The 18,829-nt window shown below is 39.8% G+C and overlaps 2 protein-coding genes across 4 annotated transcripts in view; one reads left to right on the forward strand and one right to left on the reverse strand.

Moving 5' to 3' along the window:
- Positions 1 to 3,571, reverse strand: part of SLX4IP (SLX4 interacting protein) — a 206,436-nt gene extending 202,865 nt beyond the window's left edge. The window contains exon 1 of the mRNA XM_079784896.1: positions 3,358 to 3,571. The gene's annotated coding sequence lies outside the window, so the exon portion shown is untranslated. The remainder of the gene's footprint in view (positions 1 to 3,357) is intronic.
- Positions 3,572 to 4,555: 984 nt separating this feature from the next.
- Positions 4,556 to 18,815, forward strand: LOC307107642 (uncharacterized protein). 3 transcript variants are annotated; one of them, XM_079785008.1, is made up of 4 exons: positions 4,556 to 4,674; positions 11,696 to 11,759; positions 16,047 to 16,145; positions 18,457 to 18,815. In XM_079785008.1, the coding sequence occupies exon 4, from the start codon at positions 18,496 to 18,498 to the stop codon at positions 18,646 to 18,648; it is 153 nt and encodes a 50-aa protein (XP_079641134.1). In that variant the 5' UTR covers positions 4,556 to 4,674; positions 11,696 to 11,759; positions 16,047 to 16,145; positions 18,457 to 18,495; the 3' UTR covers positions 18,649 to 18,815. The 3 variants fall into 3 exon arrangements, with proteins under 3 accessions (XP_079641134.1, XP_079641136.1, XP_079641135.1); XM_079785010.1 differs by lacking the exon at positions 11,696 to 11,759 and having other exon boundaries at positions 4,574 to 4,674; XM_079785009.1 differs by lacking the exons at positions 4,556 to 4,674; positions 11,696 to 11,759 and having other exon boundaries at positions 16,006 to 16,145.
- The last annotated feature ends 14 nt before the right edge of the window (positions 18,816 to 18,829 follow it).

Raw genomic sequence — 18,829 nt, forward strand, 5'->3', positions numbered from 1 at the left:
GTATATCCAGGCAATGAAATACTGCTCAGCAATTAAAAAAGGAACGAACTATTGATACTTACAAAAACAAAGATGGCTCTCAATTATGATGAGTGAGAGAAGCTCCTCCAACATCCAACCACCCAAAAATCAGCTCCTACAATACTATTCCATTTAGATAAAATGCTGGGAAATGCAAACTTATCTAGTGACAGAAAGCAGATTAGTGGTTGCCTAAAAGACAGCAGCCAGATAAATAAATAAATGAATGAATAAATGAATGATAGGGGCCTAAGGGATTACAATGGGCAAGAGGAAACTTTTGTGGGTGACAGATATATTATTTTGATTGTGCTGATGGTTTCACTGGTGTATACATGTAAAACACATAAAATTGTACAATTCAAATATGTGTAGTTTACTTTATGACAATTATCCTACCTAATAATAGACAAATATGCAAATTGACCGCACCTTCACTATGCCCGCGATTGGCCAGGATGCGCGGGGGGGCGGGACTCGGGGTGGCCGATTGGACCGGCGGGACGCTGAGCTCGCGTCGCCAGCGGCGGCTCGAGCTCAGCGTCTGCGCCATGGCTGTGCTGTGGCACAGAAGGGGCCTCTGGGGCAGTGAGCTCAGGTCCCGCCGCAGACCATCAAAAGCTGGGGAGCTGGGTGCCTGTCCGCTCAGGCACCAGGCCTTTCAGAAGCCTCCGCCGCGCCGGAGGCTTCTGAAAGGCCTGGTGCACCAGTGGACAGGCACCCAGCTCCCCCGTGATCGAAAGCGAAAGTGTGTAGCGGACCCTACACGTGCATGATTCAATCATGCACTGGGCCTCTAGTCTTATATAATAAAGATGTAATATGCAAATGGTCATTACCTTTTACGTGAAGCATAATGACTGACCAAGTAACGACTGGATCACCGATCAGCAGGAGGGTGGGGCAGCGAGCTATAAGCACACAGCAGAGAACTACAGGAGGGGGCTACTGGCGAGCTACTGGTTTACGGATTCGTGTGCAGGGCTACTAGTAGCTCAATAAAGTTGTTTAAAAAGAAAACCATTAAAAAAATACATCTTCCTGGCCTGGCACAAGTATACCTCAGAGATAACACGGGTTAAGTTCCAGACCACCCTAAGAAAGCATGAATTACAATAAAGCAAGTTGTAATCTTTTTACTGATGAAGGGTATTGTCTTCCATTTGTAAAAAACCTAAGATCTGTGAAATGCAATAAAGTGAACTGCAATAAAACCAGGCATGCTTTTATGTGAAAATCGGAAGCAATGAATATTGCACTTATGAAATATTGTTCTTCCCTATATTCACAGCATATAAGTATTCAGTACATTTTGCAACACTCACATGTGTCTAAATAAAAAAAAAACCACAGGGTCTTCATTCTTCTTTTCCCAATGAATAGATGGAGGAAGAAGAGACAGAAAGGCTGGACAACTTGCTTAGGACATAGAAAAATAAATGCAAGTTGATTGATTACTGAGAAGGTGATTCACCACATTCCCAGTCCAATTATCTTAATTGCCTTCAAATTCCTAATTAAAGTAAAATCATGTAAGGGAGATAAAAATCTAACATACAACAACATGGAAAATGTAAAAGTCATTTGCAGTTTCTCTAATACCTTACTGGTTCCTTAATTCCATCCACAGGTCTCAACCTCTGCTGACAATGGGCTGGAATCTTTAAAAAAAAACACAAAAAAACTACAAAACTCCCCAGGTGATTTTCATGAGTAGCAACATTAAAACTCCTGAGACAAATCAGATTTAGACTTCTCATTAAAGCAAGGCAGAAAAAAGCAAGGAGCCACACAAAAAAAATTTGATAAACCATGGCCCAAAGTTTTTCAAATCAATATTGAATGGTTGAATACATGCAGGCCAACATTTAATAAATTAAAAGTAAAAATATGCACATAGGTTTTTTCAGAACAGAATTTACATAACATACCAGACTGACAAATTCTCTTCAATTTTTTAGAATGCTAAATTGGTATATATTTGAAATATATATATATATATATATATATATATATATATATATTTTTTTTTTTTTAATTGATTTCAGAGAGGAAGAGACAGAAACATCGATGAGAGAGAATCGTTGACTGGATCCCTCCTGCAAGCCCCCTACTGAGGACTGAACCTGCAACCCAGGTATATACCCTGACTGGGAATCTAACCGTGACCTCCTGGCTCATAGGTCCACACTCAACTACTGAGCCGCTCAACTACTGAGCCATGCCCATCGGGCTAAATTGGTATCTTGAAATCAAGTTGATGAGCTACAAAGCACTGAAAAATGTGCCATATACCTAATGCATTTAAAACATGTAATAAACTGACAGTATATTGTGAACTGTTTAAGCAGCACAGGGTAAAAAGAGACTATCTTTGTCTTTAGTCCACGTCCTGAATGAGTGCTCCCTGCTCTTTAGGATGCACTTTTTAGGGAAGATTCTGACTCAAGGGGTCTTAGGATGAGGTCTAAGACTACATCTCTAACAAGTGACAATGATGTTGCTGGTAAGTAGACCACATTTTGAGCAGCAACTTGATTACTGGTTGTAAAATTAACCAGTTGGTCTACAATATGGTTATGACTAGGTTCCAGGAAATAAGTGTCAATACAATTTATTCCTAGAAAAAGGTGGGAGGGGAGTGGCGAGGGGGTTGGATAGGAGAAGGAGCAAGTGAAGACTTAAATACTTATCTGGTCTAGCAGTGTTAAATACTTATCTGGTCACACCTCAGTTCATTGCACTTCACAGGTGTTGCGTGTTTTACAAATGGAAGGCAAGACCTTCCACCTGCACAATGATTACGGCTTGCTTTATCACGGTGGTCCGGAATCAAACCCACAATGTCTCCTAGGACCTAGGTAAATCTGTAGTATTACTTGCCCCAACCCAGTAGCTGTCAAGGTTGACAGAATGTAAACTCCATTAAAGAAAATGTTATTTTCAGCTTACTACAGCATTCTTATGGCACTCAATACATGTATTAAATGAATGAATGAATATGTACAACCTGTATTTATGTCACAACCCCAAAACGTTTGGGAAGGGGACTATATGTGTACATATAGATATCTGGCACAATAAACTGACCCACTTATTATAGTCCATTTTGTCCAAAAATAATAATAATTTTCCAGACTAACACTTCCCATTTGAAAGTCCAAGCTCCCCGCACCCTTATGTTTAACATCTTTTTAGCTCTTTGAACACAGTAAAGAGAGGTGGAAGCACAGGGAGAAGGATTCAGGGGAAAAAAAAAAAAGGGGGAAGAAAGGGACAAACAGTTCAGTTCAAGTGACGTAACATCTTAGGTTGTCAGGAGTTCCAGGTTCTTACCTAGGATGGTGGCAGGGTTTGGGTTCGGGCTTTTATTGGTTTGTTACTGTCCAGGGTCACTCGGGAAGGAGGATCTGGTTTGGGGAACTCAGACTACAGAGGCAGCAGGCTCTGAAACCAGCCTTCCGAAGCTCTGGACACTCAGGCTCCGGGTAACTTTCTCTACCCGGCGTCTCCCCACGCGACAGGGAACGCTGCCGCCGCCCGAGCAAACCCCGTCTGGGCAGCCGCGCTGTGGGCTTGAAGCCACAGCCAGCACTTAAGATGGCGGCGAAACCCCAGTCCCTGAGCCTGGGTATCGCGAGGAAATCTGCCCAAAAGAAACATGGCCTCCGCTCTTTTGATCTCGCGGCTTTCAAGAGCAGACCACAACAAAAACGGCGGCAAAGGCTGGCTCTTTAGAGCCAGGGACTGCTGTGAATGATTGGCAGGTGATGAAGCACGGTTGCCGACACCGCTTGATAGCGGAAGTGATTGGGGGAAAAGAAAAGGGGGGACATTTCTATGGTAGAGTCTTTTCTTGGCCCCGGACGCTCAAGGATGGAAAGATTCTTCGGAATCTTCGATGGGGGAAGGTTATAGAGAAGACAGGTTTGAAAGCAAAGGTGGCTTTTACAATGCGGGACACACTTTAAAATAACCATAAACATAATTTCCTTAGAATGGTAGAGGGGGTAAACGTTCTGGTAACCTGAAAAGCAACACTCGCAACTTCTCTAAAGCCCCCCATAGGAAGGGATGAGGGTCGAAGCGGCTGCACTGCGCATGCCCGCTCTCCAACCCAACCCACAGAAATGGTGATTGAAGTCCTTTTCTCCTGGTTTTCAAGGCAGCCGTACAAGAAGGCGGGCAATTGGCTTCTGAACGACAGAATCGGGAGCTTCGTGATTGGTCAAACCAGGGAGGCCTGGGGGCCACTGAGAATCGTTTACTACTTTTTTTATTCATTCAGTAAGTGCCTCTTAACCACGCGCCCTAAAGAAGGTGCTGTGCCAATTTGGTACGATATTTAAATTTTCCAATTTCAACTATTTGCTGAGATTGATGCTGAATAAGCCACGCCCCTTGAGAGTGCCGCTAATAAACCCGCCCCCCATTCTTTCCGGCCCAGGCCACGGCTTTCTTGGCTGAGAACTTCACTAAAACCCGGAGAGAGGAATACCAGGGAGGGGCCCGGAGTAATCGCAGAGCTGCGCATGCTCCAGCTCCCGGCGCGGGGCGCGGGTGGCCAGGACCGGTGGCTGCTTCCGTGTGAGGCTCGGCCTCTGGGGCCTGCTGGTGGCGGCGGCCCAGCGAGGCGCGGCGGCTGGTGGGCAGGTGAGAGCAGCGCTGGAATCTTAGGTGGAAAAGCCAGCTTTCTACCCGGCGGAAGAGAGGGGCGGGTGGCTGCTAGGTGCCTCCTCCCCGCTCTCCGAAAGGTCACGGGTGACCTCCCGGAAGGATATTTGGGGGCGGGGATAAGGAGGGAGCTGGCTCCTCGGAAAGCTCCAGACCTCCCTTTAAAAAAGCTAGAGGCAGTCCATACTCGTCGGTGCAGCAATGTGGATGGGAGGCGTGTTCCAGTGTCCTGGGAGAGTTCCCGGTGTGGAGAGCCTCCTCAGCCTCCCATCTGCACGGCCCAGTGCACTAGATGGAGAAGACGTTCCCGCGGAAGCACCCATGGCACCTGCGCTGCCGCCTTCTGGCCGGACCCTGTGACCCGGCGGTCCCTCTTTGGCTGGGACGGCACTGTAAGCCTGTGTCTACCCGGGAGGTAGAAGTGGACGTCAAAACTGTGGTACAGCGAGCGTGGCGGTGCCAACCGTGTGAAAGCAGGAGCCGGACTCACGGCGCTTTGAGGTTACAGGGATGGAAATCTGTCCGAGGTGGAGACCGCCTGAGGTCCGGTTCTTCTTTCCCTCAAAGGGGACAATGCCCCAAATCCTGTTACTGTTTTTCAGAGGCTCTCACTACTGGCAGCTCCATTCATTCATTAACATTGGCAGTTTATCTGTAATATAGGGTGCCCCCCAAAATGTATACACACACTTTGAATAATGATAAAGGCAGTGTGTACTAAAATGCATTTCATTTTCAAAGTGGAACTATCACTGTTAAAGCGTGTATACATTTTTGGGGGGATACCCTGTATATATAGATTATGTAATATATATGTACACTATAGTATAATTTACATATACTTACTATATATATATATATATATATATATATATATATATATAGTGCTGAGTTAGCAGTGACCAAGACAGGCATGGTCCCTGACCACGTGGAGCTTATAGTCTAGTGATGGGAAAAGAAACAATCAACAAGCCCATTGATAAGGGAACCAGATATTTCCAGGTTCTCCTAGGTTGGGTTGCCTAGGAAGCAGGCTCTCCGGAGACTTGAGGGCAGGACGTTTATTAGGAAGGGCTTCTGGATCATTAGGAAGAAAGCAAGCAGGATGGGGTGGGTGGGAAAGGTGAGCTGCAGTGCAGTCCCTAGGAAGGCCTGTCGCACAGGAACACTGGTGCTGGGTTGGCCCTTCAAAGTTGTCCCAAGTTGGAGGGAAGGGCTACGGCTTTCTACCCCTGCGTTGATTGGACAGCCATTGCCCTGGAAAGGGGGCATAACTTCAGGTCTCTTTAGCCTAGTCAATCCTGGAGGAGGACTGACCACCGAGGGCTCCCTCAGCACTCCAAGGAGCCAGGGCAGTGTCTCTTTCCTAAGGGGATCAGGGTGGCACGTCACAGCATTCACCACAAAGGGCGGGCTTTGGAGGTAATAGTGAGATGTGCTAGAGAGTAATGGGGGTGGGGAGGGACAAGCTTTAGAGGGGGCTCAGAGAAAGGTTCTCTGAGTAGGTAACATCTGGGATCTCTCTCTTTTTTTTTTTTTTTAATCCTCACCCAAGGATATTTTTTTTTCATTGATTTCTAGAGAGAGTGGAAGGGTGGGAGGGGGGGAGGGGGAGAGAGAGAAACATGGATTGATTGCCTCCCACACATGTCCCTACCGGGGTTGGGGAACTTGCAACCTAAATACATGCCCTTGACCAGGAATTGAACCTGTGACCCTTTGTGTGGGCCAATGCTCTAACTACTGAACCAAACCATCCAGGGCTAAGTAGGTAACATCTGAACTAACAGCTGAAGTACCAGAATGAGCCACCTTGTGTAGAACAAAGGGAACAAGACTCTGCTTCCCGCTATGCACTGAGAATGTAGCAGAGAAACAAAACAAATGACTGCTGCCTTCTGTTACAGTGGGTGGCAGTTACCACTTTTTATAGATATTGACTCCCTGCTGTAAAGATGGAGTAAGTAAAAACAGATTGGGACTAATTCAGAGGAAGATAGAGAAGATGAGAAGTAGAGTTTTCAAAAGTTAGTCAATTTGGTAAAGACTTTTAATCTACATAGTATTTTTCTTCTTCTATACAGCACTTAATTGTGTCTTATTAGGATTGTGCCTTTCTTTTCTCAAACCTGTATTCTCTGAGGACAGGAACCATGCCTTATTCATCTTGGTAGTCTCTTTCCCCCTCCCCCCAGTCTAATGTCTTGCTAACACCTAATAGACACTAAGTAAACATTTGAATAAAATTAATCTCATGCATATTTGAAGTGAAAATCAATAGTCCCTAAATGATATAAACACTGTAAATATGACTGTACTTGGATCTGTCTTTAAAGTATTCCCCAGTTTTATAAGTTATAACTAAATATTAATTGAAATATTAAAAGATACAATAGCTTTAGTCAAACAGGAATCTCCAGAGGTACCTATTTTTATATATGATTTGTATTGAAGGTAATATACTTCCAATAATAATAATAGCTGCCATGTATAAATAGACACAGTACTAATAAATACACAAGTATATATGTAGTAGTCTTCATTGTGTAGCCCTATATTACAGATTATAAGATTGTGGCAGCAAAGAAGTAATTTGCCCAAGATCATAACTAATTTGTGATGGAGATTAGAACCTGATTCCCTTCATTACTCAAAGCTTCATTACACTAGGACTCTCATATTTAATCAGTAGGCAGCTTTAACTTTATCAAGGTTTATCAGAGAAACAAATATGAAATTATTCACCATCTTTGCTGTGCCCTTGAGTTTTCCTGTTTCCTTCACAATTAGCTTTCCTGAGCCTCAAAGACCTCAGAACCTCTCTCTTGAGAATCTGGGTATTTTTATTGACATCTAGACTAAGTGAAACTATGCAGAGAAGTGCGCCTCCTTCATGGGGACCACTTCCCTTAGCCATTTCAGTCCTCTCCTGTTCTTGCTACACTCCTAGTTGACCCCAGTAATATTTTTAAATAATAATAATAATAGATACCATTCACTGAGTTCAGACTAAGTGCCACATATTGTGCTAACTGCACAACAACCTCATGATTAGGAAATCATTCTCATTTTACAGATGCTGGAACTGAGGCATAGTGAGGTTTAGTGGACTCATCCAAGGTCACACAGCCAGCTGTAGAGTAGAGGTTGAAAGCCCAGGCGGTAGGATTCCACAACTCATTTTAACCACTACAGGACAATGCATTCTTACTAAAATGTTTGGTTGTGCCTTACCTTCTGATGCTGGTATGCAGGAACTAGATCCTGATGGGCGTTTTATGCTGTACTAAGAAATTTAGAGTACACTTTCTAGCCAGAAATGTCACTGAAGGCCTTTAAGCAAAGCAGAAACACAATCACATTTGTTTGGGGGGTTTTTTGCAAGATAGCCATGTTAATAGTGTGGAGAGTGAATTAGTGGGGAGTAGACTTAAAGCAATGGTTCTCAAACTTCAGCTTCAGAATTACCTAGAGAATTGGTTAAAACACAGATTACTGGACCCGACCCTAGAGTTTCTGATTGAGTAGGTCAGGGGCAGCCCAAGAATTTGTATTTCTAATTAAGTTCCCGGCTGATGCTGCTGGTGAGGGGACCACATTTTGAGAACCATTGGACTAGAATTAGCCAGGAGGTCATGTGAGGTAATGAGGACTGTGGCTGTGGGGAGAAGTTACATAAAAGAAATGCCATGTCAAGTGACAGGACTGTGTGACTGACTGGATGAGCAGTATAAGGAAAAGGGTAGAGTTCACTTTATCCAGATTTCTGAATTGAATGGCCTGGTAGGTAATGCCTTTTTAAAAAAAACAAAACAGGAAATGCAGATTAAATAGCAGTTTGGAAAGAAAAGAGATTCATTTTTACATAAGATGAATTTAGACTGTTTGGCACAGTTAGGTAAAGGTGAACAGTAGCAGTTGGAGATGAGAATCTATAAGCTGGAGCTGAAGATGCAGAAGTCATTAGTGGATGTGTGATAGTAGAAGCTTTGGGACTACCCAGGAAACCAGAACACAGGGACAAGACTACCAAGGACGGATCTTTAATAAGGGTGAATAGGTAAATGGAAACCAAGGGGCCATTAAAGGAGACTGAAACAGAATAGACTAGAATCTCAAGTACTTAAAGGGTTTCAAGAATACATCAAAATGCTTAGATCAAATAAGGGGAGAGATTGGTGATCTTTACAGTCAGTAATTTCCATGGAGAATAAAATGAAAGCAGATTACTTGGTTTTGAAGATAGAAGTAGGAAGTGACTCTGGAAAAAAAATGCATTATTTGAAAGGAATCAGAATCTGTAATAGCTGGAAGGGAGACTGATAAAAGGCAGCTGCTTTAGGGAGTTTGTGCTTGGCTCTTTTCAGTGGAGAAAAATGGTCAGGATTTGCAGAGGAGGAAGACCCATTAGCAGTGGGAGGTGAGGGCAACAAGAGAGAATGGAGGAGATAAAATCTGTAGACAGAGGAGAAAGTGGCACTGACTGGAGCATAGGTAGAATAACAGGTTCTTCCTCTGACACAGCGAGGAAGGAAGTTAAGATGAGAGCTGAGATGGATTGGTTTTTACATGTGGGGACAGGAAGTTGAGGTTGCTAATACCTAGTAGCCACAATTTCCTCTGGCGGCTGATAGGCTGGTTATCTGCAGAAACAAAGGTGAAGAGTACAATGGAAATCTCAGAAATTAGCCCTTTAGAGAGTCAGAGCTGACCAGGGGTACATAAAGTCCCTGCTGTAGCATTATGGGCCCAGTCAGCTGCACATTTAATCTGGAAGAGTCTGGATATCTGCATGATACCCACTCCTTTCCCCCACCAACCCCAGCATCCAATAGCAGCTAGGTATAAAAACAGTGAAGGGATGGAAAGATTCTCATCAACTCTATAAACTCTAAAAACTATATAAAGAACACTTCAAACTTTTTGATAAGCCACGGGCTGCCAGCAAACTGATTTTCTCTTCCTCATTTGTTCTTCGTTCACATTTTGGATTGCCAACTATTAGTAAAGCTCCCATATAAAATTCATGATGCTATCAGTATATTGTTTTAAATACAGTGAGTACACGGTAATGGAGGAGGGGGATAGCAGAGACCATAAAATACATATGCATAACTGTTTTGACCTATACTGTACTCTGTGACTACTCCCGACCCACTTCTGACTAGGCTGTGCTGTCAATAGCCCAGCTACTGAGTGTAGGTCAAGCTGACCATGAATGGTGGGGTGGGGAAGGTGGTTGGATTTTACTGAATGTAAACTTTAGAATTCAGGTATGATCCATTTAGTTCAGCAGGAGTTGACAGTAATGTTTTTGGTGTGTGTGTTTGTAGAAGACCAGAAAAGTTCTGCAAAACTGTATTTTTGGTGATGTAGTTAGGGAAGGAAGGAAACTTGTTCTCTAGCATGTCAGTTGAATAGACATGAGAAAATATGCAGTCCTTTCTAATGTGTACACACACAAAAAAAATGGAGGATAAAAAGAACCATTTTTAGCATCATCGATTGAAATTCAGGAATGAAGAATTCATAAATACCTAAAGTAAACATTGTCGTTGTAAAAGAAAGGCATACAATTTCAATAAACCTCATCAGCTATCACAATCACAAGAGCTGGGTTAATTAATTGTTTAACAGTCTGTCTGGTGTCTTCTTCATAATTAAAGAACATTGGGTGGAAGTTTTTAAAAATAATTAGTTTTTCAAATACTTGAAGCAGAGCAGCAATGAAGACATAAAAAAAGAATCTGACAATGTGTCCAAAAGACCAGCAGATGGCGCCCAGCAAACCCAGTAGGCAAACAGACCCTTTTACAGAGTATTTCCTGCATCCAGGTTGTTGTGAACCTAATTTAGTAATGCTAATAGCAACACGTGGTGGTTTTACTTGACATAATGCTACATAGAAAGAATAATCTGATAGGTAAGGTCAGGCTGTTCAGGATTTTCTAGGAAGCTTAGTTGCCTTTTTGCCTTTCACCTTACTGTGCAGTGCTATCACAAAAAAAAAAAAAAAAAAAAACACCTTCGTTTAGCTTGGAATGTAACAAGTTGGAAAAAGCCTGTCAGAGGCCTTAGTGGTAGAAATTGAGGAGACAATAATCTCTGTAATACAAATTAGGGGGAGGGAAAGTTGCCATTGTAGACACAGTAATGCCTTAACTTTAGAGAGTATTCGTGGTCAGAAGCATATGTCTCAGTGTTTTCCTTTCCTGGCCTTTATGTGTACTCAGAAAGATCACAGTATTTTAATGAGGAGATATAACAAGCTTCTCCCCATTCTGTTCATTAATCTGGTGCTATTCTCAACTAAGAATTAAGCTAAAGAAAACTGAACTGAAATTAGTCCAGCTAATCGCAACTATTAGTAAGTCCCAGATGTATGTTTGGAGGATAATAAACTCTTTTGTCCTCTCATTTTGGACAAAGTGGCACAAGATTGCAGTTAACCTCTTATATACTGGACATAAGAATCAGAAGAACAAGCCAGGCTTAATGCACTGGAGAGCTGACCTCCGTGACACTCACAAGTATGCATCATGCACTTAGAATTTTCTTCTCATCCATCATCAGGCACTGGAAATTCTAATTGACTCTTACTGCCAAAATTGAGACACTGATTCTGAGCTTTTGAAAGTTGCCTAATAGAACATCAGCTATAACCTTTAGGACTCTGAAATCTAAGTCGAGTGCCACAATTAACTGACATTTATCTTGCAATCAATCATTTAGTATTTCTTCATTTCTAAAGTCTCATATTATTGCTAGGAAAATAAAAAATATTGAAAACTTTTGAATAATGCAAGGTATATTTTTAAAGAAGAGTATAAGCATAATCTGTGTTAGATTGCCTCTAACATTTTCTAAACAAAGGGCATTTCAGTGTATAAAACCATAAATATTTTTCTATTTTACTTATCTAAAAATCCCTAATTTCATTTGTTTTGGTGCTCTCCATCTTCCTTAAAGAGTCCCATACCTTCTGTTTTTGTTTGTTTAGGAGTGTGTTGAAAGAAGATTCAGGAAAGATAAGGAAAGGGGAGTGGCAGATACACTACAGGAGGGTAAGAAGGAAAAATTATCTTCCTGCTGCCAATTCTGTTGCTACTTTACTCTAAGAAAAGCTCAATGAATGAACAACAGCACTAACTTACGTTAGGGAGCACAACCTGTCATTGCTCATCAAACCTGATCATATTGAGCACATTCTTGAGAAATGTTTGTTTCAGACTCAGGAATCTCTGGTGCCCATAAAATAGTTCCATATCACTTGGAATGACTTGCTAAGTGTTTTGAGGGAAAGACCATCTCAAGATAAATTTTATAGGGTGTCCCCAAAAAATGTATACACACACTTGGAATAATTATTAAGTCAGTGTTTATTAAAATACATTTCATTTTCAAAATTGAGCTACCAGCTACTAAAGTGTATATACATTTTTTGGGGGGACACCGTAACTTAATTTTCCATTCCCACATTGGGTTTTCCAGTTTCTTTGATGCTCTGCACCATGAAACTTTGCAAAAGTCAGAGTTTTAAAAATAAATTGTAAGTTTATTTGAAAAATGAGTTGTTAAAAAATCTGGTTGGTTCTTATATTAGCCTGAGAAGCAACATATAGAGTCTGGGAGCCTGGGCTCCGGAGTGTTTACAAAAATAATTACCGCCATAACATATTTAGCAATAAAACATTGAAAAAAAATCTCAAATGTCTATCAATCAGTGACCTGTCAAATTAGGATATCTCCATACAATCAAAAGCTTACAGCTGTTAAAAATCAGAATGAAGATTTATGTTCTTGGGGGTAGAAAAGATTACAAAACAGTTTGTATAATATATTTTTGTTAAAACCAAAAAGATTATAGATGAGTTTAGCTTTCTTTTCCTATTCCTATATTTTCTAACTTTAAAAAGTAAGTCTGTAATATATTTATTAGAAAAGGGCAGTGATGCTAATGTTCATTTTGAAAAATCTCACAGAAGAATTGAAAAGTAAAAAGGAGTTAAATCAAAATTGTATCCCCAAAATGTATTTAAAAGCTCCATAAGAGGATATGACTAAAACAGGAACATATTATCTCACTGACTACATTAAATGTCAGATTTCAAACCTTTATTGTCTTTTTCTTAAAACTAACAGTGCCTTATTTAGTCAAGTCTATTGTGTCTAGCCTTGGGAAGTTGGTTATTTAAGCAATAGAATACATGTAATGTACTGGAAAGCTATTAAGTGAAGAAAACAAAATAAATTAAGACTACTTTCTCATTTTAAGAGTGCTAGTTCCATCTTGCTTGGTGGAGATGGACTGTTATGGTGTGAAGACCCTAAAAGTACTTTGTAAAGTAAACCTTATCATCCTGATCCTAATCATTTTCCAAGACTCTCAAAGGACAACAGAATACTTGTCAGAAAATAATTACCAGCTCTCTCACCCCCATTAGCCAAATCAATATGTGAGATATGGAGAATTTGAGGAAATAGTGGCATGTAGGTGTTGAGTATGCATTTAAGTAATTAATCATTAAATCAGTCCATCATTTATTAACCAGAAAGTGCTATTACTGGGCCTTAGTGATATTTGGCAAATAATGAGTTTTCAACCAAAATAGGTACTGATTCCCAGGCTTTCCTAAACCTAAATCCTGAAAAAGAGGTATAGATCATTAAGTTATTCTAATGAATAAGAAGAATAAACTCTTAAACACAATATAAATAAAATGGAATGCCTCCTTTGTCCTTAACCCATGGATGATCCAGAGATTCATTGAGCACAGGAAAGTAATTTGAGACTCTTCTCCAGGAAGGTTCAGAGTACATCACATTCCTGGGATTTACATGGAGAGAATAGTACCACTTTCCCAGACATTGCTGTTTAATTTGTTCTGGATTTTAGTTATTGAGTTATCCCAACTTTATTATTATTATAGCCTTTTAACCAACTCACTCTTTTCTATAAGCTATTTCCTGAAAGTTTATAATTCCAGATAAAGCTGAATAATAGTATGTTAGTGATCATGGAGAAGTAAATGGTGAATAGCAGAAATGCTATCTATTACAAGTACTGTGACTCAATAGCCTCATGTTGAGAATAACATGTTAAAGTCACCTTAGGTATTGAAAGACTAGGTATGAATGACAATCTCTTCTAAATCTTTAATTCAAGGTATTTTGTGGACAAAAATGCCACATGTCATTCTACACAAACCAGTTGACTTTGGTGCAGCACCTGTCTGTCCTTCCTTTCCTCTAGGAAGTAACCCTTAGAATACTTCTCCCCTCATTATTTCAAACTAGAGGCCTGATGCACAAAGATTCGTGCAAGAATAGGCCTTCCTTCCCCCGGCTGCCGGCACTGGCTTCCCTCTGGCACCCAGGACCCGGGCTGCTTTGCTCCTGCCACTGCCAGGCATCCAGGACCCCAGGCTGCTTTGCTCCGGCTGCCGCCGCCGCCACCCACGGGACCCGGGCTGAGGTGGTCAATGCCACCTCATGGCGACCAGTCGTTTAGTCATTTTGGTCATGACGCCTCTTAGCCTTTTATTATTATAATCACCCAGTGCCTCCCCCAGTTGTATTATTTATCCTCAAACATCAAGTGCTCCAAAGGCTTTTACATAGTGGCTTCAATGAAATGTAATCATGACACAGTTATTTGTGATGGACTTTCTCCAAAAATAGGACAAAAGCATGTTAATAAAAGGTATGGTCTCTAAAGGTTGCACAAAGTGTGAAGGATACCAAAGTACTTTAGAAAAGGAAAAGGCCATCCCAGCCAGCGTGGTTCAGTGGTTGAGTGTCAACCTATGAACCAGGAGGTCACAGTTCAATTCCTGGTTAGGGCACATGCCCAGGTTGCAGGCATGATCTCCAGTGTGGAGCATGAAGGAGGCAGCTGATCAATAATTCTCATCATTGATGTTTCTATCTCTCCCTCTCTTGAGATAAATGAAAATACATTAAAAAAAAAAAAGAAAGAAAGAAAAGGAAAAGGCCATAAAATACTTTCAGTTACAAAGTAGGCCATGTTTTCTCCATCTAATAGTTTAAGTTTAGCAACGAAGTCTTTATAAAATGTGAATTTGGACCTTGGGGAGAAATGGTTTCTAATGGTGGAAATAATATATGTACATAGACATTAACTCCTAAGTTTTTGGTTTATTTTTAATATATGTGCACAGAACACAAAGATAGTTCAGATATTTAGCTCATTGGTATTATATTTTATAATCTGGACTAAAGGGAATAAGTAAAAATTGTGTTCAGACATTCTTCTAATGGCATTCAAACAAAATTACTATAAGAGATTTCATGATACTGAAATTTATATACATGCAATTGAACCTAATTCTTGATATATCCCATAGATGATCAAGCATTTCTTATTGTTCTGTGCTCAGAAAAGAACTTAGAAAGTGGGTCCCTTCACATCATCCCAAGTTTCTAAGCTGATCACTAAAGCCTAATGAGTGTCTCTGAAACAGAGTGGTATAAGGAGTCTTTCGAGGTTGTCTAGACTCAAGTTCCCAAACCCAACAGATTATCAGAAACAGACTACTGGCCTCACGCCACACTCCAAATCAAAGGCAGGCAGGAAAAAAATCTCTTTTAAATACTAACAAGCTTTGTAACCACAAGCAATTTACTAACCCCAGTTTCTTCCTGTAAACTTGAGTTAACAGTAACCCCTGTAGGATAGAGTTATTAGTAATAAAGGTAAACCATCTAAAATGCAGTGGTTCTGCATGTAAATGTGGAAATGGTACTAATTCATAGAGTGCAAGCCATAATTTTTTGGCTACAGTTGGAATCCACGAATGACTATCCCAGTCTCAGTTGAAACACCATCACTTACATCCTCTCAGAATGCAGAATCTAAACTTTTATTGCATACGTAAGGAAATTATATAAAGAAAATTATGTCCATGCATGAATGACTCAAAAGATTCATATAACTTTTCCAACAGGTAATGATGCTCCTTTACAATTGTTGACTAAAAGTTTAGTAATGCTTTTTAGGCTTCCCAAACCTAATTTTCTGCTATCCTTTTAGGTCTATAACATATCTCAAAAGTTAATTAATATTGCAGTATATTGTAACTAAAAACGTTTAATAGTCAGCTTTTATTAGAGTACAATATTCTGCTTGTGGTGGTTTATAGATATAATTTGAAGGAATGTTTTTGTTTGTTCGCTTTTAACTCTTAACCTTTCCTTAGGTTCACTGATGCTGAAGTACTATGAGCGCTCAGAGCTTCTGGAGAGACTACAAAGTTCTGATTGTTATGGTACCTTTAATTGGGTTCATACACTTGGGGTGGCACAAAATCAAAAGCAGCCCTATATTCCAGGTACCTAACAAGGACAACGTTCCTGTGCCAGATAGTCTGGCACTTGCGAGCCCTCCGAAGGACCACGTCCAAAAGAAATAACAGGGTTGCATTCTTCAGGTAAGTCGATTTAATCTGTAACCGAATAGTATGTTCCAACCAATGGTGTGTTCCAACAATGGGCAACATTATCTTTTAAAAAGTATAGAGTTTGTCAAAAAGAGCCTAAATTGGTAAGTTACCTGTTTATTTTATTATCCACCGGCAGAATATTATTCTGTATTTGCTTCTAGAAAAGTTTCTCCCAGAGACTTTTGACACTTACCTGGCAATTCATTTAGATGAAAAGAGAAAGGGCAGTCAGTCCATTACTTGTCCTGACCTTTTCTCTAGCAGTGTCACCAGGATCATGAAAAGAGCAGTTGTCTTCTTGCCATAAATCCATTCCAGAATATACAAAATCTATAACTTGTAAAAGGTTCTTTTCTTTATTATTATTTTTTTTCCCAAGACAAAACTAATTGTATTCATTCCTTAGTATCTAATGTTTTTGCTTCAAAATAAGTTGTTCTTTTGAGAGTCAACAACACTTTCAATGATTTCTTTCCATTTTATAAAGATATTAACAGCCAAAAGATCTGGTTACTGGTCTCACTACCACAAGACTGTTGATGTAGCTGCTAACTTCATTCCACTGAAATTCTATAGTACATATCACCATTATGTACTGAAAATATTTTTACTGGAGAAATCATTTTATTGATCAAAATTTCTGTTGTGGTGTGTGTGTGTGTGTGTGTGTGTGTGTGTGTGTGTGTGTTGTTGTAACATGCAAATTAATGTATGGAAGTCACTTCACTAAGGTTTCTTTTAAATTTATTTCACAGATATTGCAGACTCCAAACTAACCATTGAAATATTTAAGTACCTTAGCTGTTCCTGGCATAGGATGAACATAGATTTTTTTTTTTTCCTCTCCTCATGCAGTAATAAAAAAAAAATAACTGTAACTTTATCACAGGGAGAAAGCTGGCCATCATTGTCTTTACTTTATTTGGGCCTAGTTGCCATGGTTACAGCCTTTAACTAAATTGGGAGGCGTGGTAAACAAATTAACACTCCACATTAATATTCTTTCATTCTCTTCACCTCTTCTTTGCACATCTTCACATTAACCTTTTTGGTCTGTGCTCAGAACTTCGATGAGTTTTATTTATGCTAAATACTGTTCAAGTGGTTAGCATAGTTAGCATATTCCTGAAAATAACTAATAATTGGCTGAACCTTCCTTCAAAGCACCAAACCTCAACAGATAAGGTCCCAGAGCCTGCGATTTTTATTTAAAGTGTTCAGATTTTATGCCTCACAGCACACTACTTACTGCCTTGTTAATGAAACTGGTACACTTGGAATATAAAAACATTTTACAGCATTTAGAGTCTTTGAGATTGAATTGCAAATCAGAACCTATTTTTCTCTGTGATCTAGCACATTTTCTGGTTTTTGTGCTTATTGTAATTAACCAAAGTTTTGAGAAGGTTTAGTTGTAGGACATTAAAACTGAAAATCACTGATTGATAGGGTAAAACTACAGAAAATTAGCTCTGACTATAGTCAGATATTTAAAACATGGTTTGTTCTTTGATTCAATATGTTGTGCAGACTTATACAGCTAAACATAGACTATACATTGGAGTCTCTGCAGTAGGAATACTAACAGTTACCTTCATAATTATATACAAGCAAGATTTGATATAAATAAATGTACTTCTATTGAGACCTAAGGTTTGCAAGCAAACTAAAGTTATAGAAAAAAACACACACACACATAAAATCTTGATATAGCAGAATAAGTACATTTGGGGCTTTTTTAAGATTCAGAGATCAAGTTCTGTGAGTTTTATAATGTAGCTTTTCTCTTTTAGAAGCACGTCATATTCAAATTACTGTAAACTTTCTAGGTGTATTGTTGTGCCTTCCAAAATCATTGAAATGTCAGCACTTTTTTTCTCAGAGGGTTTCATTGAAGAATAAAGGAGAGGAAGTCAGTGATGGGCAACCTTTTGAGCTTGGTGTGTCAAACTTCGCCAAAAAACTGAGCATAACTCGGGTAGTGTGTCACTTTGAGGAAAAAACTAACTCCAAGACTCTAGTCGCAAATGTTTCATCCTCAGGAGCAGCAAATGTTTCATCCTCGGCATGCGGCCGCGTGTCATCAGAAATGGCTACGCGTGTCAGTGCTGACACGCGTGTCATAGGTTCGCCATCACTGGTCTAAGTTGATTTACATCTTTCATGTTCTAGAGCCTTGTGCCAGTTTGTAATTTCTTTCTCTAAAGAAGGAACAGAGTTTAAAATAAATGATTAAACTATAGTCTATAAAGTGTTTTTGAATCATTTCTTTAAAACGCTTTACTTTTATTTCCTATAGAAAGAAGCTTTGAATCTGAGCTTGATATTGAAAGAAGAAATGAAAACTACCAGTTGGATTAGGAAGAACTGGCTTCTTGTTGCTGGCGTTTCTTTCATAGGTGTCCATCTTGGGACATACGTTATACAGTGGGCTGCAAAACAATCTGTAAAATCTCAGTCCGGAAACAAACAAAAGAGTATCAAAGAATGAAGTAAAATAAAATTTGAAATTACTATGTCATTAAATCATTTCATGCTGATTAGCTTCATAAACATGAAGCTATTTAATTCTATAACCACAATGCATATCATTCTTGAAGAATACTTTTCTAAAATGTTAAAATAAATAGAAAGCTATGGTTAACAAAATAAAAGCTGTCTTCACAAATTAC

This window comes from Cnephaeus nilssonii (assembly GCF_951640355.1).
Source record: "Cnephaeus nilssonii genome assembly, chromosome: 11".
Taxonomy (NCBI): domain Eukaryota; kingdom Metazoa; phylum Chordata; class Mammalia; order Chiroptera; family Vespertilionidae; genus Cnephaeus; species Cnephaeus nilssonii.

Excerpts from the sequence above, each read along its gene's own strand:
- LOC307107642 (XM_079785008.1), top strand. The coding sequence starts at position 18,496 with ATGAAAACTACCAGTTGGATTAGGAAGAACTGGCTTCTTGTTGCTGGC.